At 42.7% G+C, this 25,430-nt stretch overlaps 1 protein-coding gene across 6 annotated transcripts in view; it reads right to left on the reverse strand.

Annotated features, from left to right (window-relative positions):
* Positions 1 to 1,550: 1,550 nt before the first annotated feature.
* Positions 1,551 to 25,430, reverse strand: part of LOC127009650 (zwei Ig domain protein zig-8-like) — a 40,255-nt gene continuing 16,375 nt past the window's right edge. For 5 of the 6 annotated variants that reach the window (XR_007762125.1, XR_007762123.1, XR_007762124.1 and 2 more), the window contains 6 exons: positions 18,986 to 19,167; positions 10,152 to 10,283; positions 7,316 to 7,394; positions 6,824 to 6,951; positions 3,388 to 5,587; positions 1,551 to 2,590 (listed from right to left, as the gene is read on the reverse strand). Coding sequence is in view for 1 of the 6 variants with exons in the window: in XM_050882907.1 (XP_050738864.1) it covers positions 2,475 to 2,590; positions 5,419 to 5,587; positions 6,824 to 6,951; positions 7,316 to 7,394; positions 10,152 to 10,283; positions 18,986 to 19,167 (806 nt within the window). In the remaining 5 variants the exon portion in view is untranslated. The remainder of the gene's footprint in view (positions 2,591 to 3,387; positions 5,588 to 6,823; positions 6,952 to 7,315; positions 7,395 to 10,151; positions 10,284 to 18,985; positions 19,168 to 25,430) is intronic. The other variant, XM_050882907.1, reaches the window with a different exon arrangement.

Here is a 25,430-nt window from a genome sequence, read left to right on the forward strand (position 1 = left end):
GTAGCCTATTATGAAATAAGTTTGAGGAACTGAGATGTCTTGTTTCAACAGAAATTTTTGACGTAATTGCTATAACCGAAACATTTATTGACACCATAAATATTGATTTAACCCTGACGGCAGCACCGCCGTCTCATCTGTCTCTACTGAACTCTTCGCTCAAACTTTCTGTAAGAACTCCACCCTGGACGATTCTGGGCATATTCCTCCTACTCATCCCTCCTCTGACTTATTTATGCCTATTATTAAGATTCTTCCTAATGATGTTTTCTATGCCCTCTCTGGCCTTCACCCGGCGCAGGAAAGAACACCGCCGCCGCAAAGGTCACCCAACACCCACCACCGCCACCACTGCGACCAAGGAACTAAGAGCCTAGAAGCGACTGTGAAGCGCAAGGCAACAACTAATTCTTCGGCAACTTACGAGACAAAGCACTTCGCGCCATTCCTTCAGTTCTTGTCATTACGGAGAATATATAATGGTAGCCTATATCCAACAATGGAAAGATATCGTAATTAAAGGATAACTTAACTGTTTGCTGGTGTCAAGAGAGCCATTTAGACAGAGTAACGAATAATTCTTGACCAGCAGAATATTATAATGGTATTATGTAAGTAAACATTTATTTGAGTAAATTTTTTGTTTTCAAAAGGTGAATTTTTGAACACTGTAGATAAGTGATTACGTACAACGTGTATTGCGTCACGAGAAGGAAAATGGTCACCAAAAATTTGAGAACATACAGACGGAGAACACATTCATTTCAATGCAAGTTCCCGAAAATATCTTGAAAATAAACCAAATGTTAAAATAGATGATCGCAAGAGAACGGTTTGTCATTTTCTTTATAATCAGACGAAGAAATGCTCTGAGCAGGCTAAGGAAGAAAAATGCTAATGCTAAACCTAAACTAAAATAAACAAACAGGGAAACTTAAAAGACGGAAAATAACACACTAAGGAATAAAATAACGTAGCCTCTCCCTTTTCACGTCAGTCATTTCCCAGTCTGTCACTCTTCGTCCGTCTGTTGTTCTTTCCTGACCATTGTTATTTCTTGATTTTTATTTGTCTTTCATATGGCATCTACTTTAATGTATTATCTTATCAATTATTATCATTATTTCCCGCTACTTTGTTTTGTCCCACTTCCAATTATTTCATTTTAGCTCCAAGCATGCTCCTATACTACATGCTTTACTGAACACTTGGAAAGGCCACACTCTTCCATATTTCAAGCGTTGGCCTACATCATACCTGCAGGCTCCCATCCGTGCTGCACTCCCTCCCTAGGCGGCCAACCCATTTATTCATCCGGGATTGTCTTTTCAGTATTTTCCCTCCTCACAACCACTCGAGCTCATCAGAGAGAGAGAGAGAGCAGAGTCCATTCGGTGTTCGATCCTATACAACCTGCGCAACCACACCAAAATTTAACAATCATCATGTAAGGTGTGTTTACGCGTGTGTGTGTGTGTGTTTTTTATTCTTGTTCAGAGTACTGCAATAAGACCTAAGGCTCTCGAGGTGGTGAGTTCAAACAATGGACGTACACATGCTTAACATTTATTATCTCAAAAGAATGACGTGACACTTAAGAAATTTGCATGCTTCGATATTTGCTTTCCAAGATCAAACCAAATAACCTATGCGATTTTTAAACTTACAAAACACATATGAACACATAAATATACATGTATTGTTAAATATAGGCATTTTTCATTTATTAATGGTCTATTTATGTGGTAAATACAATTATTATACAATCATGCTACATTAGATTAAAGGTAGCCTAATACAAATTTAGACGGAGTCCTCCAGTTGTAGTATTTGGCCGGATCCTTGTAAAAAATAATATGAAGTAGATAATATAAGTAACAAAATAAATTACACAAACTAATCCGTTGAGGACCAGGCCTACCTCGTTTGATGAACTTACTTAACAATGATCTTACCCTATTTTCAAACAGGCTCACTAGAGTGGTGGGCATCACTCTGCAGGGTGATGTTGGACGCTAGGGGTCAGCTATCGAGCAATTTATCCCTTCGTTGCTCACATGGAGAATGATGTAAGTTCCAGACGATTCCATATAAACCACGATGAGGAAACACAAGTAGGCTACAAATTGAACAATACATTAAAAGAAAAAAACTCATTCTGTGCAACGCTAATTAAAAAAAGCAGCAATTATAATACGTGAACTTAATATATGATTAAATTAGGTGATTATGCCCTGGCCACCATCACTCGATCGTTTCTCTTATAAAACATGTTACCTAAAATCTCAACTAACTAACAAGTAGATTATCCACTCGTTTCTAGAATACCAACTCCATCGTTCGGTACAAAGCTTTTAGTTAACTTTCCACGAACACTTGGAAAGGAAGCAGTAACGTGTGGGGCTCTTCACAGAGGTCCATAGAGACAAGCCTCATGGACGATGTTCCAGAGCGAGTATCTTCATTCATCTGCACTACTTGAGGACAGCCTGCAGGCCTGCCAGGAGGGCCAACAGGAGGAGGATATTGATGATGGAGGAGTTGGTGTATGTGCTCTGTCCGCCGTGCTGCATCGCCGCTGGATGTTCTCCTGCAAGCAGAGATACGAAATTTATAGTCGTAGTTATGTTTTCCCCCGAAGCTTAGGTCCAAATATACCTAAATCATTTTAATTAAGATTCTGTTTTATGAGTAATAGTATAATTTTGTCTATTTTCTCCATTGTCAACGTTGCTATTCTGGTGTTCTTGCGAAGAAGTATGAGTCGGAAGTTTCGTTACCGGGTCCGAAACATTTCTGCTTCGACAGTTAATTGGGTGAATAATTTCAAACATTTTGAAAACTTTGATCAGCAGCCATACAGAAACAATACCTTGTCTCCCCGCCCATCCGCCACTATAGCTACCCCTATGTAGCCCCCAATTTCCCTCCCAACATGCCAAGATCTCATTTCTCTCCCCGCCCTCCCCCACACACCACTGATCTTAAACAGTGGCGGATCCAGGGGGGTAGGCGTCTGCCCCCCTCTTAGGACCTAAATTGCGCCCTTTCAAAGATTCACCGAGATCTGGGGGATATCATTCCTGTGAACACTACTACTAGCCTACTAATTATAATGATACTACTACTACTACTACTACTACTACTACTACTACTACAGTAGGACGTAATAGAACACTTCTTTACAAATTTATTTGGAAATCAGTGACACGCACACACCAGAAGCCTAATAAAGTCTATTTACGGATTATCCATTTTTTTCGTATAGCCTAGCTAGCCTACTGTGCTTGATAACAGATATAGGCATCAAACGCAGAACTCTACTTGACTGTCTAGTGTTCCCTCTAGTCTAGATCAAAAAGTCTGCTATTATGTGAACGGAAATACCTGGATGCATGACCGTTTAGTTGTTTTAATTAACCATTCCTTGATTCCGTCTGTGCGTTCTGTTCGTTATTGTGCTGCGTCAGTTTTATCCCATTCCGTTTACATGGAACATGCACGCACGAGATAAAGAAAATAACATCAGCCATCAATCAATTAATAATTAAGAAAAATAAATATGAGCCATTATCTGTGAGAACTACTTTTCTCCGCGGACGAGTTGAGGCGACACCAGTCACGCCATGCTGCCAGATTGTCTTACTCAGCCTCCTATATTTGCCGATTTCCGACCCAAAAACAGTCTCCTGTACTCCAATAACTAAACTAATATATAGTTCTCGTTGAAATGGTTAATTATTGATGTTTTTTTCAATAGTTAAGTGTCAAAAACCGGTATATGCAATATGGTGAATACGATAATCTGGTACCGCTGCAGTAGTGAAGTCAAATGATCCGAGTCAACGAGTCAAGTCAGCAACACTCCGTTCAGGACGGGAAGGGACAGTCTCGGCTTCTTTCCGGCGGCCCGTGGGCTGTGTAGGGTGTCGTAGTGACTGTGTAGCCTATTTGATATTTCCTGTTTTACACCAAGGTTTCCTAGTGACTGTGAAAAGGTTTATTGGACACGCTGACACCTAAGAACTTGCTAGTCCCGCACTCCAAGGTCCCGCCAGCCTCCGTCATGGCCTCCACCACCTCCTCGTCCTCCCCTGCCTACCACTGTCGACTGTCTCGTGAGTGTGACATGATTGCTTTGTTTATCTATTATTTGATGCATTATGTAAAGAACAACAGATATTTGGAATGCGTGTATGCTGTGAAGACGTCGTGTTTATGACTACGGACTTAGCGTATTCAGTAGCTGCATGGCATGAGTAACCGAACTTCTTGAAAATAATTATAGTTAATGATGGTCCACCCGGTCAAGTCCTGATAAGTTTTAAAATGATAATCACTGTACGTGATTTGTCAACGTGTGAATTTTCTAAATACTGTTGTGCTGGAAGCTTCCCCCGGCGACCATAGGCCTCTAGAAGGCTCCCGGAGAAACGAGCAAGGGGGCGGGGAGCAAGGCGAGCCGTCAGCGCCCCGCGGGGCGCGGCCAGGCGCCAGGCGGGAAGTTTTGCCAACTCGCATATATTTTTGCTACATGTTCTTGTATGATCTAAAATATACTGTAACATTCTAGACTGTACTGTTCTGGATATATATATAGGAGAAGAGGGCGAGAGAGTCCCAGTCCCAGTCATAGTAAGCTAGTGGTAAGTGAAGAGTCAAAGTGAAGTGTACTACTAAGGAAGAATATTAAACTACAGAAGCTGTGCGAAGTGTTTACATATCTCCCTCCCACGGAGTCTCCTGACGGCGACACGGAACCCAAGTACACGTCCGGCATAACAATACTTAGAAAAAACTTGTTCATGAAAATCTTCAGCGGTCATTTTAATTAACTAAGCAGTTCAGGCTGCCCGTACAAACTAAATCTGAAAGCAGATACCATGAACGTGATCATTTGAACCTAACTTTTTAGTGTTGTAAGAAGTGTAGCCTAAATCGTTATTAAATTGTCGTCCAAACAATTGTTTATTAGTGCTGGTTAGCAATTAGGCTATACAAGTAATTATTTTTTTCAAGTCACAAATATATCTAAATTGTCTTTGTTCCGTCCACCGATAGCAAGCATAATTATCTAGTAGTCACTCCTAAAAGAGTGTTGAGTGAAATTTATTGCTATACTGTTTTCATGATGTTGAATGAAGCTGAGGGACGTGAAAAGAGACTGCAATGAAGCAAAATTTGACCTCTTAAGTTATAATTTGTCTGGGGCGAATGACAATGAAACTATATAGTCAAACTTGTATTTTTCTGCCTAATCTTTCAGACTGTATTTTGCACCGTGAGTTCCATAAGTTCCATTCTTCTTCCACCTCTCCCCTTCCCTCAACCAAACCAAACCTGTCACGTTCAATTCAACCAAACCCTTACCGCTAAATACCACCACACCTGTTCCGCTAAACACAACGAAACCTTTACCGTTTAGCACGTGAACAGTGACGTTGGCGGGGGCGGCGTTGGAGGGACTACAGTCGTAGAGGCCGGAGTCTGAGGGCCTTGCTCTCTGGATGAGCAGGGTGCTGGTGGTTAGGTCACCCTTCTCCAGGATGACCGTCACCCCGCCTCGGCTAGAGTCGTAACTGATGATCTGACGAAGAGTAGGATGGTAATAGAAAAAAAGTAATTGAATGCAGGAGAGAGAGAGAGAGAGAGAGAGAGAGAGAGAGAGAGAGAGAGAGAGAGAGAGAGAGAGAGAGAGAGAGAGAGTGGAAAGGAAGATAAGAAGGGAATGGAGCAGTCTGAAATTCGATAAACGTAGCCAGGGATGATGAAAGGGCGGTGAGGGAATCGAGAACAATTACGTAATGGACAGGAGAAAGAAAAGGTGTTGGAGGGTTAAGGTTGTGAAGAGAAGGGAAGGGAAGATGGTTAAAGTAAAACTGACCCAGCTGAGGAAAACTATGATAAGGATGTAACAAACGTACAGAGGAGAGCACGGACCAGTGAGGGTGACTTTAATATAATGGAGAGGAGAGATAATGGTAGGGAGAGGAGTGGTGTGGAAGTATAATGAAGGTAAGAGAAACGAGGAGGAACCAAGTGAAGTAGAATAAACCCAACGAAGACAAAGATGATGGATGAGATGGATAGAGGCAATGGAGCGGAGAATAGAAAAAAAGAGTGATTGGATGAATAAGTAGTAAACGGAAAAAAAGTAGAAATAGACGAGTAAAATAATAGACTGGAGAGAGAAAGCACACTAGAGTAAACTAAACCCTGTAAGGAGAAACGTAGAGATAGATGATATTATTAAAAAAAGGACGAGGACTGGAAATTTGAGCGAAGGATGTGAAAGGATAGTAAAGCAAAGGGAAGGAAAGAGTAATAAAGTAAAACAAACGATGAAATAAAGAAGGAAACTAAAAAAAAAGACATGCAAAGTGAAATTAAGGAGTGGGAGAGATCAAGTAGCATAATAAAAAAAAAATAGTAAAGGAGTGGGAGGGTGACAGCACATTCTACCTGGCTGATGTGACATGGGGAAAGGAGGGGCAAAAAGTAATATGGAAGCAAGCGGCAGTGGGGGAGGGTGACCTTAGCATTTTATCACTGTGTTCTGACTACTATAGGAAGGAAGAGATGAGAACGAGCTGGATAATATGGAAGCAAGAGGTGGAGGGGAAGGGTAACTATATCATTTTATCATAGTGTTTTGACGATTACTGAGAGGAGGAAGAGCATTAAGTGGCAGTGGGGAAGGGTGACTTTACCATTTTGTCAGTTTTAAATGCTAGGCCCTAGGGGAAGGAGGAAGGTGAAGAGCAAGGTAGTATGGAAGAAAACGGTAATAGGGTAGGTTGATAGGTTGACGATAGCATTCTACCTTGGCGTTGTGGCTCCAGTAGATGAATTCAGGAGGCTCTGGGCTGTACTCCACGAGGCAGGTCAGGTTGATGGTGGAGCCCGTGTTGAGGTGGAGGTCCGGGCCGCCGAGGATGTAGGTGTGTGGCTCTGAGGGGAAAGGGGATGTGTGAAGGTGTGAATATGTGTGTGTGTGTGTGTGTGTGTGTGTGTGTGTGTGTGTGTGTGTGTGTGTGTGTGTGTGTGTGTGTGTTAATCCCTGTCTTCCACTCCTCCTCCCCCCCCTCCTCTCTCTCTCTCTCTCTCTCTCTCCACTTTAATAATCATGAATATTGCAAAATTTCCCTTCCCTCGCCCTTTCTTCCCTGCTTTCATTATCTCCGTCGCATTGTCATCGTCTGGCCATAATCATATATTTCCCTCCTTTAAGTCACTCCGCATCACACTCCAGGAAGAGAGAGAGAGAGAGAGAGAGAGAGAGAGAGAGAGAGAGAGAGAATCACATTATACTTACTGACAACCTTGAGACGAACGTAGTGGGACATCGGTGGCGTGGTGGAGACCTGGCACTCGTACACACCGGAGTCCCGAGGCTGGTGAGTGGAGAGAGGACGGAAGGGATGAGAGGCAGGACTGGAGTCGGCTTGTGTGTGATCATCGGGTACAGAAAGGAGAGGGGAAAGACTGGATAGCATTTGAGACATTTAATGGGTTCTCCTTGCCAAATATAGGTCAAACTTCGTCCCGTGGTTGATGGAGAGATGAGGTGATTGTGTTCGTATCGCTTAGAAGGCTGTTAATCTTAAAGTTTTCGGCCTCAAGTTTACCTCCAGTTAAACCTGAAACCCATCTTAAATATTAGATTACTACTTCGGCTACTACTACTACTACTACTACTACTACTACTACTACTACTACTACTACTACTACTGCTGCCACTACTACATAAAAGATACCTCCACCCATGTTTATTTACCCGACACAATCATGGAGGGGTTCATAGCTTGGAGGTCATTAGCCCCATCTCTGTTCGCTAATGACTGTGGCATCCAACCATATCACTAATACTACTTAGCACTAAATCTATACATAATACCTTATCATCTATTGCGTCTTGATCTCCCTTTCCTTCCTTACTCATGTCACTCCCGATCCACCCTAATGTCACTCCACCACTGTGACCTCATAGTCCATACTACTACTACTACTACAACTACTACTACTACAACAGAACAACAACTACTACTACTACTACTACTACTACTACAACAGAACAGCTACTATTATTACTTCTACTACTACTACTACTACTACTACTACTACTACTACTACTACTACTACTACTACTAGTGATAATAATAATATAGCCAGTGCTAATAATAGTAATATATACCTTCAATGTCCTGCAGAAAAAGAGAAAACAGATCACTAAAGACAAACACTCACTGCAGCTCATCTTTTGTAATACCCCGTGAACAAGTTTCGATACCATACGAGAGTTTTGAAACACTACTTTAAGAAAGGCTGGGGTAGAGGACGGAGAGAGAAGAGTGTGAGGGGGTTGCATAGATAACTTTCAAGATATTTAAAGGTTATAGCCCGATGTAAGCCAGAATGGGCGAGAAGGTGATTGGGAACTGAGTGGAAAGGGACATATTGATTCAGGCTGTGAGATGAGGAGAAGGTAGTGGGAAGGAGTGCGACGAATGATAAACGGTTCAGACGGCTTTGAGGAGACAGAGCCATAGATGAAAGAGTTTGCGGGAGAGGAAACGATGAGAGAGGGTGCGGGAGACAGGATGAAAAATGGAGGGAGGTCAGAGAGGAAAGAGAGTGTCACGTTTAGGGAAAGGAGTAAACACGGATGAATAATGTATATAATCGTTGGGTTTGTGGGATGTTAAGGGGAACGTACCGGAAAGATAATTTGGAGACAGGATGAAAAATAGTGCAGGAAAATAAAAGAGAACACCTGAAGGGAAAGAAGCAAACACAGGTGAATCATGCATAGTAATCATTGTAAGTGTTGGAAGTTAAGGCGAATGCATTGAGGAGAAAATCTGGTGATAGTTTGAGTGATAAATGGAGGAAAAAGATGAGTCACATGAAGAGGAGGGAATGAACACAGATGAAGAATGAATAGTATAATAGTAACTGTTGTCCTTGTTGGAGGTTGTCGCAAATACCCTGAGAACAGAATCGGGAGAAAGGCTGAAAAATAAACCAGGAGGCAGGATGGAAAATAGACAAATGAATAAATATTTCTGTTGCCCATGTTCGGTAGAGGTTATAGCGAATATACTGAAATTGTTTGTGTGTGTTGTTCAGTTAATTATTTGAACCCCAATCAGCCATAAAAAAATGATCTAAGGGCGGTGCAGAAATATAAATTGAAAATGTTTTTGTTGTGTTCAGAGACAAAACTTCTTGAAGAATAATTATTACTCCCCAAAAATGTATCGATACGTAAAGATGCACGGCCAGATAAACGAAATTGTATTGAATGCATTTACCCAAAACAATTATATGAAAGATAAAAAATGGTTTGTGCTCGGCTCCAATTTATACCATTTATTTGCAAGTTAAATATAGATGAAGTTTTGGGTCCGCCTTTTCCCGGAAGCAAAGTCAGGTGGCGTGAAAGAGATTTGTGATTTATCAATAACTTGTGTATGCAATTCATGTCATACATCATTTAAATTTCACAGCAGAGGACAAAATATTCAACGTGAAAGCAACATGAAAGTGGCGCGCGCGAGCACACACACACACACACACACACACACACACACACACACACACACACACACACACACACACACACACACACACACACATCTAGTCATTAAGTACGGTACTGCAGCAGCAAGAGGCCATTCCTCAGGCCCCGCACGCAGCCCCGGCACGCGACAACGACATTCACCCTCGCCCATCACGCCGGCCTTTCCGCGTCACTTACTCCACGATCTTTTGACTGCCACTTAAAGCCCCGAGTCTTGCATTTACTATTTGCACGCCATGGAACGGGACATTTGGGTTGTTTGTTTTTATTTATTCTCTGCTAAAACATGCCGGTCCCAAAGAGTCAGTTACCTACTATCTTCCTTCATCATTATATTCGTCTGACTTTTATATATACATTTCAATCATATTCACATGAACTACATGCCCGCTTTGTTCCACTGATCCATTACTCTAATCGTGGACTTGTTTTTACCGATCTTCTCCTTGAACTTGAATTATATGTAAGAACAATGATGTATGAAAGAAAAGCATACCCCTCAGCCTTCACACCTGAGATTCCAACACTCATACGTACCAAAAGCAATGCCCGCCTCGCACTGCCTTACCTGCACGTAGTTTATCTTGAGGAGCCAGTCGTCTGAGTCGTCCTCGTGCAGCGCCCTGAACCGCTGGTCGGAGGTGTAGGTGTAGCGGCCCACCGTCAGCAGGTGTATGTCGCGGTGCCTTATCCACGACACCTGGGGAAGGGGAACGTGCTCTTAGGTCGGTATTCTTAACCCGTCCGCTGCGATTGGCACGAATTTCTCCTTCCCTGGTAGCCTGGTAACATACAGTCCCAGGTCTTTCTCTGCCTCTGTGGTGGATAGTGGAGTGTTTCCCATGTGGTATTGGCATGCTGGATTTCCCCTCCCAAGGTGCAGGACTTTACATTTCTCTTCATTGAATTGTAACAGCCACTTTTTGTTCTATTCCTGTAGCTTGGTGATGTCTGACTGTAGGAAATCCGCAGTCAAAGGGTTAAAAGCTTCCGCCTCTCACATCAACGGTTTCCCAAGGTCGAACAGGACATTAACTGGATTCCTATGTTTTTTTTGCGTTCGTGATACAGAAGCAACGTTGCCAGATTGACGTGCTCAGTCTCTTATATTTACCGACTTCCGACCCCAAATCTGTCTCCTGGTCCCCAATAACGAGATTAATTTATATTTATCGTTAAAATAGATAATTCCTGATGTTCCTTGGCCGTAGTTAGGCGTCAGAACCCGGTAAATACTGTGCTCTGAGTACGACAATCTGGCGACGGTGTACAGAAGGATGATGGTCAAACTACCTCCAGGATCATAAAACTATCTATGAAAATGCCTACAACATCCACGAAATCCTTGTCAAATGTCTGTGTTGGGGCGCCGAAATGTTTAAGAATACGGAAAACACTCACCTTAGCAACCATAGTGACGAGGAAGAGGAAAATATGCTGTTATGGCTTATGATTTGGTTATTAAGTAGAAGAAGCTTTTAAACCAAGTAAATCTATCTATGCACTTGATGTATAGTGACGAATATGTAAGAGTGATTAATGTGTTCGGTCAGAAAATATGCATGCTCAACATATCCTATTCTATTACCTCCATTGTGGTGCTGAGTAGGAACCGAGAAATTAGTGCAGTCGTGTCTTTTAATCTACCAGAGAACACACACACACACACACACACACACACACACACACACACACACACACACACACACACACACACACACGCCTCCCCCACACAGGTCTTTCTTTGATCAAGAGAAACACTCAAAGGTAACATGCATCTAATTATTTTCATAGTAAAATGTTTCTGTTCTTTCGTCATTTTTCGGCCAGATAAATCAAGAAAACAAAACACTGACTCAAGGGTTCATGTTCCTTCCACCGCTGAAGAAAACATGCAGCCATAACTCATTTTAGCTGCAGAGATGAGGAATAGTGAAAAGCTGACACCTTCGTCCGGTCAAGGGAAGAGTTTACGCTATTATCTCTCACGTCGGTCATTTGATGAGTAGCGCTGATACCTCTCTTTGGTCTAATGATTAGTTAGCGCTATCATCTCTCTCCTCGGTCAAAGAAACATGTAGAAGTAACTCATCATATTAGCCACATATGCAGCGAATATTAGCGGAGAATTTGTGTTCGCATCTCCTTTAAGGTTGGGAGAAAATTCAGACATTAAACATCTATTTACAGGAGCAGCGCTTGCGTGCATTTTTTTTCTCTTTTTGGTCCTCGAGTTTCGTCCTTCATTGTATAGAAAATATTGATTGTCAGAGAGAAGAATATGTCTGAAGGGTTTGTTTTTACTTCATTATTCACCTAAAGGAAGGCAAATATAACACGTGTGAGGAGTTTGAGTAAAGAAATTTTTCTCTCCCGGTTCTGTTCCGCCAAAGAAATATACAAGCATTTCTCATGATACTCAAAGATCTTACAAGTGGTACCATTTGTAAGATCTTTGATACTATCCATATTGTAGTGACGAGTAAGTGTGAGGAATTATGTTTGAACGTCTCTGTTGGCTCAAGTCAAGGTGAAAAGTGCTGACCAAACACGTCAAATTATAGGGACGGTGACGAGTAGGACGGAAGGGTTTGGGTTTGTGGTTCCATTCCCATCTTGTCTAAATCTACGGAACATGCAAACGTAACATGCAAACGTAACATAGACACTTACCGACACGCGACCCATAACAGGCGGTTCATGAGTGAGCAAAGGATTAATTGCAAATGAATAAGGAACAAGCAAAATAAAATACTCTGCAAACTGTGCATGAGAAAATGAGAAAAAAGATGCTAGTACACTTCTCGGCAAGCAGGAGACAGCCAGCCATCTGCATAATATAAAGTACCACATTTCCAGGTAAACGTCCCCGAGGATTTGACTTAAGTTTCGTCTCACTCAGGAACCTGAAGTCATTGTCCCCCTCTGTGTGCGCACTCCTCAACCCAGCCACCCCCTGCTCCCTCTCTCCCTCCCTCATTCCCAGCAACAAACCAAGACCTGCTGCTCATCAGTAATTCGAGTACAACATTATCATTACTAATATTTCAGCTTTGCGCAAGCACTTACGGCCAGTAGATCATTCTTGTTGAAATAGAGAAATAAACGACTCGTAAAGAACGAGAATGACATTACTTAGGTCTTTCAAACTTGGAACTCGGCCAGGAAGCGCCCTACAGTCAGCGAGAACGTAGTCATTACGGTACGAATGAACACGCAGGAAATGGGGCACCACCAAAGCGAGAGACACGAACGGTTCATCCAGCGAGGAGGTTAATGGCCTTACTCCGTGGGTTAAAGCCGTGGGCCTTCCCTCCCCTAGCTTGACTGCAGACACCGATTCCTCTCACTGTAGCTGCCAACGACCCTCCCTGCAGACCGTGTGTATGTAAAAATGTCCCAGAAAGAGGGGAGCAAGCAGGGCCGGAGGAAGCGATGCCACTGTGGCTGTTTTATTGGCTCGCTCTTTGTGCGCGACAGACACATGAACATGACCCTAGGAAATGAAACTCTGTGCCCGAGTCTGTAACAAAAAGATTCCCCTGGCAAAAGTTTCAGAGTAAGAGGGTGATATCTATACTACGGTATTGGTACCTATATCTATCAACCTCTGTCTATCTATTTGTCTGTCTGGCTGAGTCTGCCTGTGTCTGTTTGTCCATTTATAATATACCAAATTAGTCATGCTCTCAATTAATAAATCTGTGTTTGTTTGTCTGTCTGTGTCTGTCTCTCTGTCTGTTTGTCTGTGTCTGTGTGTATTTATTTATCTATATCTATCTTTATCCATCTCTATCTTTTTACCTATATTTGCATATCCATTTACTTATTTATCTAATTCATCAGACTGCAGGTGTTCACTACATTATCCAAAGAAAGCTTTTCCTCGCCGATAATTACGTGCAGGCGGGTCACGAACGCCACGTGTCAGGACTCAAAAGCCTCCCTTACGATTAACACTAAATTCACAAGACAGTAATTGCTTCATTGCACGCTCAAGTATGTGAATTTCTTGGTCCAGGTCTGTGAGCAGTGGTGGAAACCGGAGTGGGAAAATTAAAACGGTCAGACACTTAATGAAGGACTTGGGATAATGTTCCGTTTCCTCACAGCGTACGAGGACCCTTTCAGAACACTTTAATATGCATCAGTATCAAGACACCTCTCCACCCGAATTTGACCTCTCGTTATTTCTTCTTTTGTTTGGCGCACCGTTTTTTTTTTTTTTTTTTTTTTTTACAGCACAGAGAACAACTCAAGGGCGACAAAAAGAAAATGTAGAAAAAAGACCGTGAACTGTTGCTCCCACAAAGTGTAAAGTATAGTGGCTAAAAGAGAGGTAAATTTCGGATGGAGCGGTGTCTTGATACACTCTTCTTGAAAGAGGTCGCATAGGCAGGAAGAAATGCAGACGAAGGAAGGCTGTTCCAGAGTTTTCCAGTGAAGGGGATGAAAGAATGGAGATGCTGGTTAACTCTTGCATAAGGGGTTTGGAAAGTATAGTTATGAGCTTGAGTAGGGAGTTGTGTGCAGCGGGGGCCGCTGGATGGGGAGAGGCATGCGGTTAGAAAGTTCAGAATAGCAGTTAGCATGAAAATATCGATAGAAGATAAAAAATAATGCAACATGGCGGCGGAATTGAAGAGGTAGAAGACTATCAGTAAGAGGAGGGGAACTGATGAGACGAAGAGCCTTAGACTCCACTCTGTCCAAGAGAGCAGCGTGAGTGGAGCCCCCCCACACGTGAGATGCATACTCCATACAAGGGCGGACAAGGCCCTAATATATGGAAAACATCTGTGCAAGGAAGAACTGGCGGAGACGATACAGAACGCCCAACCTCGAGGAAGCTGATTTAGTAAGAGAGGAGATGTGAAGTTTCCAGTTAAGATTTTGAGCTAAGGATAGACCGAGGATGTTTAGTGTAGAAGAAGGTGACAGCTGAGTGTTGTCGAAGAATAGGGGATAGGTGTTTGGTAGGTGGAGAAATTGGTTTTTTGAGGCATTGAAGGATACAACGTGCCTTTTACCCCAATCGGAAATGATAGCAAGGTTTGAGGTTAAGTGTTTTGCAGCCTCCAGTCTGGAGTCTTGCAATTCCTGTTGTGAGGGTCCTCTTTTGAAAGAAGTTGAATAATGCAGAGTGGAGTCGTCAGCGTATGAGTGGATAGGACAGTTTGTTATGGAAAGATCATTGATGAATAGCAGGAAGTGAGTGGGTGATAGGACAGAGCCCTGCGGGAAACCACTGTTGATAGGTTAAGGGGAAGAACAGTGACCGTCTACCACACAAAGATAGAACGGCCGGAAAGAAAACTGGAGACAAAGGAACAAAGAGAAGGATAGAATCCGTATGAGGGCAGTTTAGAAAGCAAAGGGTTGTAACAGACTCTATCGAAAGCTTTCGATATGTCTAGCGCAACTGAGAAAGTTTCACCGAAACGGCTAAGAGAGGATGACCAAGAGTCAGCTAAGAAAGCAAGAAGATCGTCAGTAGAACGCCCCTTGCGAAACCCATACTGGCAATTAGATAGAAGATCAAAAGTGGAAAGATGCTTTTGAATGAGGGATTGGAACGGTCACCCTTCTTAGGTAGCAGGAAGGAAAGGTAGATGTTGATAGGCAGAGGCGAAAGAGTTTGACCTAGGAGGGTGTCAGCACGGAAGCACAGTTTATAGGGACAACAGGAGGCACTCCATCAGGTCCATAAGCCCTCTGAGAGTTGAGGCCAGAGAGGGCATAGAAAACATCATTCTTAAGACTCTTAATAACAGGCATAAAGGAGTCAGAGGGGGATGAGTAGAAGGAATATGCCCAGAATCGTCCAGAGGGGAGTTTTTACAGAATTTTTGAGAGAAGAGTTCAGCCTTAGAGATAGATGAGACGGCGGTACTGCCGCCAGGGTTAAGGAGAGGAGGGAAAGATGAAAAAGTGAAATTGGAGGAGATATTTTTGGCTAGGTGCCAGAAGTCTCTGGAAGAATTAGAAAAAGCAAGGTTTTGACATTTACTATGGATGAAAGAGCTTTTGGTCTCCTCCCGAAATTGACCCCTCTTTCGGCCACCTCTTTGGATTCTTATTAGGAACAGCGAGTAGCGGGCTTTTTTTATTTCCTTTTTTTGTGTGCCCTTGAGCTGTCTCCTTTGTTGTGAAAAAAAAAGTCGAAGAACAGATTTGGCACGATTCCGGGCAGGAATGTAAAGATCATGGTTAGCAGGAGTGCGAAGGCTCTGGTACCTATTGTGAACTACCTCTCTATCTTTGATAGCACGAGAACAAGCCTGATAAAATCAAGGCTTTTTAGCATGAGTAGAGAAAGTATGTGGAATGTGTGCCTCCTTTCCAGAGACAATCACCCCTGTGATGCGCTGGTCACACACAAAGGGGTCTCTCTCCTGGAAGCAGTAATCACTCCTCGGGAAATCAAAAAAGTAGGCCTGCATCCTCAGGTTTAGCGGGTGCTGTAAAAAAACCCATCAATAACATATCATTCTTTATCGAGCACAATACTCAAGTTTACTTTTTCTCTTACTAATCTTTACGTGCATTTATCTCCCGTGACTTGAGGCGATTGATCGATTGCCCAAAGTCATGGTGAAAAAAAAAAAAAAAATGTTTGCAGCCAAGTGAAAGCAGCAAGTTGAAAGGTCATATAATTTTATAGCTCTCCATGTCGGTGTATGTGTGTGTGTGTGTGTGCGTGCGTGCGTGCGTGCGTGCGTGCGTGCGTGCGTGTGGTGTGTGTGTGTGTGTGTGCGTGCGTGCGTGCGTGCGTGCGTGTGTGTGTGTGTGTGTGTGTGTGTGTGTGTGTGTGTGTGTGTGTGTGTATTTCGAGGGAGTTGGCGTGGCTGTCGTCAAGGGACCTCGGTTTGTGTATCGAGGAAAAGGCTCAACTATATAGTGATGAGGACGAGGGACGTGGAGGAGGTGCGGGAAGGAAGGGTCGGTGCGGCAGGGAGGTGTGGGTGAGGAAGAAGAAAGGAAGTAGCAGGAGTGGTAATAGCAGCTGTAGTTATAGTAGTAGTAGTAGTAGTAATAGCAGTGGTAGTAGAAACAGCAGCATGAGGCACGAAATTGGAGGAGGAGGAATAGAGAGTAAGGGATCGTACGGGAGGAAAAGGAGGAGGAGGCGGGCCAGGGAACTGTTTGCATGAAGAAGGCAGGAGGAGATCTGTGACTCATGACGACTACAGCCAAATCAGTTCATTTTATTTTTGAGGGCCGTTCATTAAAACTTTTTACTCCCACCATTTGTCTGGCGTTCATTACGATTGCGTACATATGCATGCTTCCCATTAGCGAGACGATCAAAACTTTCATTACTGTTGAAGTTAACACACTATTTTTTCCCACCACTGCACTCCACTAATATTGCCGTGGGTCTGGCCTGCACGCCTATTCGTTGTTTAATTAAAGCGTGTACTGAATAAAATGCATATTACCATTCCTGTTTTTTTTTGTTTTTCATTGTTGGAGGCAGGAACAGTATTAGTAAACATGCACCCGTGATGAAACAGCGCGCGTGTGTGTGTGTGTATATGTCAGTGTGTGTTTTTCTCCCTTTACTGCAAACTGACGCGTGGAAACAATAAAGCTTCCGGAGATGTTGGCTTACGAGGAAGAGTGTGAGGCAGCAGCGTGGGGAGGATCTAAGAGCCGGCGACACGAAACGTGATTCTCAAGACAAAGTTATTTCATTTTCTTTTTCACGACCGTCTGAAAATTTGTGACTTGGGTTGAGTGCGTGGAGCGTATGTGGGGAGAGAGAGAGAGAGAGAGAGAGAGAGAGAGAGAGAGAGAGAGAGAGAGAGAGAGAGAGAGAGCACTCACTCACCCACTCACTCACTCACTCATTCACAGTCATTTACTAACTCTTCATATCTACGCTCAGTCACTCATTCACACACACTAACACACTCACTCATAAGTACGCAAACACTCACTCAATCTAATCCACACACACACACACACACACACACACACACACACACACACACACACACACACACACACACACACCTGTTTGCTTTAAGGGGTACGGATACAGTGATAAATATTCTTCAGTGTGTGTGTGTGTGTGTGTGTGTGTGTGTGTGTGTGTGTGTGTGTAATAATAATAATAATAATAATAATAATAATAATAATAATAATAATAATAATAATAGGTTTATTCACCAAGAAGCAGAATACAAAGAATCGTGAAAGATTTCATGTTTCTAAAAAGATCTTGGCTTACAATGAATCAGTTTTAGAGTTACCGTTTGCATACTGAGATTTTGTTGATACAGTTAAGAAAGAAAAAAAATAAGTTTCTTTAAAAAAATAAAATTGAAGAATAAAAAAAGAGTAAAAAGTAAAAGATAAAATTTTTAAATAAATATTAAAAAGTAAAATCTTAAAAAAATATAGAAAAGGTCTTCCAGTGCTTTCGTACTACATTAGGAATTGTAGAGTTTCGGTACCGCTCTGTCGTGCACCTGACGGGTGGCATCCTGTTGCTGTGTCTGCTCTGGCGACGAGTTGCTGTTCGCTGTGGAAGCAGGTGTGAGTGCGTTGATTTCAACAGCTTCTTCCCAAACCCGAGGGTGAGCTGCTCTCTTCTGTTATCCAGCCTGGGAAGTCCAAGCCTTGCCAGCGTGCCGGTGTAGCTGCGATAGTAGTGGCCAAGGATGATGCGACACACTCTCTTTTGTACGGATGCCAGAGCAGTCCGTTGTGCGGCACTGAGGGCTGGATGCCATACTGGACATGCGTAATCCAGCACGGGTCGGATTCTCTGACAGTACAGGGAAATTAGATGGTCCTCTGTTGCTCCGAAGGACCTCGCTCGGAACAGTGTAAAAAGACTTCTGGATGCCTGAGTGATTATGTGGTCCACGTGGTCTTGCCAATTTAGACGAGTCGATGACAAGCCCTACCACTTTGGCTGAACTGACCTGCGGTATTTCGTTGTCACAGATGAACAGTGTGTGTGTGTGTGTGTGTGTGTGTGTGTGTGTGTGTGTGTGTATAGTGAGTGCAGCGCGTAATATTATAAAAGCGGTAACTTTTGTACATGCAAATTAATGACAAACAACATTATACTATGCGTACTGGCTTCAGCTTGACAACAATTACGTTTCACTTCTATAAGGAAAGAGGTCGATGACGAATTGTATCAGTAGGAAAATAATAGCAGGAAAAAAATCGTAGAAGTTGGTATTATTATTATTATTATTATTATTATTATTATTATTATTATTAGTAGTAGTAGTAGTAGTAGTAGTAGTAGTAGAAATGTTAGTATAATTAGCAATAGTATTAACCGTAAAAATAGGAAAACAACAGTAACAATATAAACAACAAATACAGCGCTACAACTAATCATTCCTTCTAAGTAACAGCAGGCTCACGTCTACCTACCGTCCTGTTATTCACGTTGTGCACGCGGCAGTTGAGGATGGCCGTCTTGTCTGCCAGTGCGGTGACGTCTGAGGAGTGGGAGGGGTCGAGCTGCGGCGGCGGCGGGGACGAGGCTTGGCGGGCGGCGAAGTGGCGGTGCCGCTCCGCTGGGGCGCGGCTCCTCCGGTGGACGTGGCCCTCCCCTCTCACACACACACGGGAACAAGAAGAATATCAACACCTTCACGGGATAGATGACAGAATGCCTCCTCCTCCTCCTCCTCCTCCTCCATCCTCCTCCTCCACCTCCTCCTCCTGGCTAATATAAAGAAAAGGAATCAGGACATCCCCAGAACCAAAATCGACCATGCTTTCGGTATCCTGTATTTGTTTATATCAATAATAAGGTTTCTGTGTTTTCTTGGTTATCTTGTTTTGCCTTCGGCCTGCCTCTTGCACCGTTAAGAAATAAAAGCATAGAAAAACAAGGGAAGGATTTATCAACGACTACTCAAGATGTGTGATGCAACATGGCTACTGTCTCTCTCTCCCCATGAACTTTGTTGTATAGAATTTAGAAGTGAAAGATACAACATGGGAAAAGTGGCAAATATCAGCAGTGAGAGATAGTATAGAAAGACAGCTTAATACACACTTCTAAATATGGTGTGTGTGTGTAGGGGGGGGCAGGTAAGTGGGTGGGTGGGAAGATGTATGTGTGTGCGCGCCCCTTTGAAAGCGGAAAGAAAATGCTTCCCTTGTATACTCTCCTGAATAGCAAGCGTGAAACAACCTCGGAATGCACTCCTAACTTTGCAGCAGATGTCATTCTTGCAGAAGATATGAATAAAAAAACATTATATAACATCATTGGCTTGAGGGCCATTGTGACTGAGATGAGCACCGAGGCCACGCGCAAAATGTCATATGCCTCCAGCTTTACCTTTCCATAAAAACATGATAAAACTTAATAAAATAACCTGTACAAAATGAATTTTACTTATTATAAACAAGTGCCCTTTAGATAAATTTTACTGTTTGAATTACATAACAATATTAACTTCCCCGCCGGCGAGCCGTCCCCTGCCCGCTGGCGTGCGCGCCGAGCTGGGTGCCAGTTATACTTTTTCCAGTCCATGGTATTTTCTTTGTGCTACGAAATAAAGGAGTTCACATTTTTAGCGACAAACTGTCCGGAATAAGTGAAATATGTGCCGAACAGTGAGAACAGCTTTTTTATTATACTGCCAGTGCTGATGCGTATGTCGCAGTGACAAAGGTGAACTTGCTATTTATATTGACTGTGAGCGTTGATTTAGGCTACACTTACAGTCGTGGGACACAAGTGTTGACACAGTTTCCAAAATATTTCGGACGCCGCTAGCGAAAGACAGCAACTATCCAGCAGAGCTACATTCGAGTTCTATGTGACGTGTGTGTGTGTGTGTGTGTGTGTGATATTTAAGGATTTATCTTACGAAACTGTGAGCATCAACTGCACGACGATTATGTTTCTTTAAAAAAATCTGTTATGAATGCTCTTGTTTTCACTAGTGCACGCTCTGTAAGATTTTCTGCATTCCATAAGCTAAACACTTGCTTGGCTTTGGTCGTCAGTGTGCATTCTGGAGAGAGAGAGAGAGAGAGAGAGAGAGAGAGAGAGAGAGAGAGAGAGAGAGAGAGAGGTTATTTTAAGAAAAAAAAGTAATTGCAGATAATAGCCTAGTTTTCTTAACTGAATAATAATAACTTAGTATTCGTAAATGCAAAGTAATAGCCTAGTTTCCTAAATGGAAAATAGCTTAGTATTCCTAAATGCAAAATAATAGCTTAGTATTCCTAAATGCATAATAGCCTACTAGTTTCCTAAATGCGCCGGTTGGCATGGTCGATATCGTCATTGCATAACATTGTCAAGCGAGAGTTAAATGGTGATATCATTATATATTTTTGACCATATCAAAATATTTGTGCACGTTATCAATGTTTTCTTCGTATTTTCTTAGCGAGGACGTTGCAGGAATGAATACAACATTTAATCAAATGCATGATAGCGTTGTAAACAACTTAATTTGAGCTGTCCCTGATTAAAATTGAACGAAATGTAAAGAGACATTTTCGTCCGCGAATTAAAAACTTGTTATCAGTGTGCACAACAGACAAATTAACATCTAATAAATTATGGAGAGTATAATTATGTAGTGACATATCTGAACATTAGCCTCTTTCCATGCGGTGTATATATTTTAAAGTCGGGCTCGGTGAACGAAACTCAGTGGACATGCGCGTTTTTATTTATCATGAATGCCGACGCGGCGCTACAGGACAGGCACGCCAAGGCCACGAGTGTTACAGGGGGCTTGTACTGTATTTCCATTTGATAGTTATTGAGTGACTAAACCACACCACAGAAGAATCATCACTAGTAAATTGTCTTCAAGCTTCACGAACCCCTTGAAAATTTCTTGCCAAGGACCTCCACGATGCTCTGATCCCCCACTGAGTGAAAGGACGCTTCCGTGGGCATAGGAGCAGCGAGTAACGGGCTTTTTTTTTTATTATTATTGTTTCCTTTTTTGTGTGCCCTTGAGCTGTCTCCTGTGCCATGAAAGAAAAGGTTTATGCGCTTAGTTTATAACACACACACACACACACACACACACACACACACATGTATAGTGCGTTGCAGGGAATATAAACCCACATATATTGTTAGTTACATGTAGTACGCACGTCTGATACGAGCAACGTAAAGCCTACCCCAGAGTACTTCAGCTACGACTGTTATTCCTTACGTTTCATTTCGTAGCAATAACCGAAAGGAAAAAATGTATACACAGTTTTTCATGTGATGCTGTGGGGGGATTCAACTCCATCAGAATTCCTCCGTTACCCTCTCTTAATTCTTCCTCCTCTTCCTCTTCCTCCTCCTCCACTCACGTTTTCTCTTTCTCATTCATCTCCCACACTTTCTCTTCCTCCTCGAATTTATTTTCTATATTATTTCTCTCTCTTAAGACCAATACCTTTTCACATCGTTAAGTCTGTCATGTACACCTGCATAAGTCCCTCTCCTCTCCCTCTCCTTGATTCCATTAGAGACATTATATATCTTCTCTTTCCTTCCTGCCTCTCTCTTCCCTCTATTCCTCCTCTCCTCTCTCTGCCTCCCTCATCAATTTATTCCTCCTCTCCTTTCCCTGCCTATCTCTCCACTTTATTATTCCTTTCCCTCCCCTGCCTTTCCCTTTCTGTGTTGCAGCCGCCAGTCCGTATTTGTTTCCCCGGGGAGTCGGTAACTTCAAAACGAGATTATCTTTTCCTCTATGTTCTCGATCTCCCTAGCTCTCCACCCTCTCCTACCCCGACCCAGCCTCTCCGTAAATCATTCAAGTAACAGCGCGTCTTCTATTCTTTCGTCCCGCGTCAGCAGTTTTCTGTCTTCCTTTATCTCATCTTATGTTTTCTCCTTTTTCTTGCATCTTTTTCATGTTTTTTTCATTTTCTTTTTTTTCTACTTTTAATACTTCCTCCCTTTTCTCAACGGCGTCCTCCCCAGCCTCCTTTTCCTCATATTGGTTTCCTCTCTCCTCATTCTTTTCCCTCCCTCCCTCCTTCCTTCCTTCCTTCCTTTCGTCCTTCCTTCCTTCCTTCCTTCTTAACTTCCTTCATAACTTCCTTCCTTCCCTTCTTCCTTCCTTCCTTCCGTCCTTCCTTTCTTCTTTCCGTCCTTCCTTTCTTCCTTGTTTCCTTCCTCCCTTCGTTCCTCCATTCCGTTCTTCCATTCCTTTCCTTCTCCCTCCTTCCTTTTTCCTCCTTCCTTCTTTCATTCCTTCCATTCCTCTCCTCTTTTCCTCCTTCCTTTATTCGTCCCCTCCGCCGTTTCAGATTCCCGGGGTTTCCCACGACGCAGGGGATGGATGGATGGATGGATGCCCTTCAAACTTCCTGACATGGCGGCGGCAAAGTCTTTCTTGCTCTTGGATCGACAGGTTTTTACTCAGACGTCTTTTTAACACTTCGTAAATCTTTAATTTTTTTATTTTTAATTTTTTTTTTACATCTAATGTAAAACTTAACAGTGTGCCAGTCACTATTATACACAGATGATTTTTTTTAGAAACGGAATGGAAAGGTTTGCATAAAGTTTTCATATCACTTCGTAAATCTTTATTTTTTTTGAAATTCATTTAGAGTATGGAACTAATAAGGGCTGCCAAGCACTTTTTTTTATTTTATTATTGTTTTTTTAAGTTTTAGCCTTTGGCGCCTGTAGGCTCTCACGATAGGGCCTGATGGTCGGCCCCAGCCCGTTGTGGCGCAGGCAAGTGTTTATAGTGGTGCCATCTTGCATTGGGTCATGCTGCCCTCCCGGGGCTCAGCTTTGATCGTAGAATCTAGAGTCCGGATTGATAGGTGGTCTTCTGGACAGCATGTGGGTAGTCTTAGTCCAATTGGCGGTGACTGAAAAGTCCCGGCTTGTGCAAATAGTGGACAGTGGGAACTTCCGAAAGAGAGGGATTGTCTTGATAATCCCTTCTTGAAAGTATTAAAGTCGTAGGCAGGAGGAAATGCAGATAAGGGAAGGCTGTTTGTTTTATGGACCTCATCTGAAATCCCTTAGAACAAAACTAAAGAGCTGATATTTTAGTATGTTGTAGCGTGTACACAGTCTTCTAAAAAAGACACCAAGATCAGATGATCAGTGTTAGATACAGAAGCAATTGAACTCTCTCTCTCTCTCTCTCTCTCTCTCTCTCTCTCTCTCTCTCTCTCTCTCTCTCTGTCCACGCAGTTGCTGATTTTCCAGAATTTTCATACTTTTCTTTTTTATTCTGAATGTATGTACAATAAGCTCTCGCATCTAACGAGTTCACATCTAACGACACTATTGAACTTCCATCTATATTCCTATCTAGCGAGGAAGATTCGAATATAACTATACTCTGAACTAGAAATCTCTCTCTCTCTCTCTCTCTCTCTCTCTCTCTCTCTCTCTCTCTCTCTCTCTCACACACACACACACACACACACCATAGCCTACCCTCGCACGTAGCCTAACAATTATCTACCCAAGCCAGCCACCAGGACTCTCTCTCTCTCTCTCTCTCTCTCTCTCTCTCTCTCTCTCTCTCTCTCTCTCTCTCACACACCATAGCCTACCCTCGCACGTAGCCTTACAATTCTCTACCCAAGCCAGCCACCAGGAAGCCTAACCAGGGCCTACATAATTACCAACACACTCCCCAACAACTGTGTGACTCCCATGATGCCTTGATTAATCTTATTATGCCACGGGATAAGAAGGAGGAGGAGGAGGAGAGGGAATAACCAAGGCTAACTCAATTATACGCCACCTATTTGCACGTTCAAAAACCGACTAGACAAATATTTAGAAGCTAACCCGAACATCCGCTATTTTGCTCCGGTCTAACAAAGTAGTGTTAGCTTAGTTGTCGTGTATGATCTTCCTTCTGTCCATGTAAAATTCCATTATAGTTTTTCTATACTACATGGTATTCTTCCTTTTCATGCCAGCCTCGGCTGGAGGGACTGGTGGGAGAGGAGGAGCCTTCGCCTTTGCTGTCCTGTGTCTCTGACCCGTAGATTAGAGTAGATGGTAGCAACAACAAACAGCCTAGTTAGGACCAAGAGGTCTGTTGCTGTTTGCTTATCCTTTGTACTCCTTTCTCTCTCTCTCTCTCTCTCTCTCTCTCTCTCTCTCTCTCTCTCTCTCTCTCTCTCTCTCTCTCTCTCTCTCTCTCTCTCTCTCTGCCTTCCCCCCCCCCCCATTCCAAAGTAACATATTCTCCCTTTCGCAACACATCCCCGTAAGATGGACACTACGTTTCATCATCCTTCCCCTCATGAGTTCAGTTTCAGATGTACATCTGCACTTCCATCCTGTGTAGCGAAGCCTGTTATTATATTAAATACATTCCTGTTGCAACGAGAAATACGACTATCAAGTCCCATCAGCGCTGGACGGGAGTATGTCTCTCCCTTACTTCCAGCTGCGACCGTTGCATTTCCCTCTCCCTCCATCCCAAGGGAAGACTTGCACCATCCTCCTAACTCCCCCCTCAGCTCCCTACACACAGCATACACGACTTACTCAGGTTTTATTTATTTGTTAATTAGGTGACCAGTGTTTTGAATATTTTTTCATGTATACTGTATATTTTTTTACCGGAAACACTGAAGTGTATAAAGGAAAATCTCACATTCTATGTATTAGTGTATTAGCACACAGAACCTTGCATAATATTATATTGTAAAGTCGTCTGAAGAAGAAATTGGTGCGTCATATTATTGTTAGGTAAAGATTATTTGATATCTTAATAATTATTGTTCTCACGCAACAAAGTTTGAACTTTGAAATATGTTAATTACTTAAATTAATTATAATATACCCACATTAACTTCCATTCGGATAAAGTATCTTTGATTTGTTTGTCATTTTCCG

This window comes from Eriocheir sinensis, chromosome 41, assembly GCF_024679095.1.
Source record: "Eriocheir sinensis breed Jianghai 21 chromosome 41, ASM2467909v1, whole genome shotgun sequence".
Lineage (NCBI taxonomy): Eukaryota > Metazoa > Arthropoda > Malacostraca > Decapoda > Varunidae > Eriocheir > Eriocheir sinensis.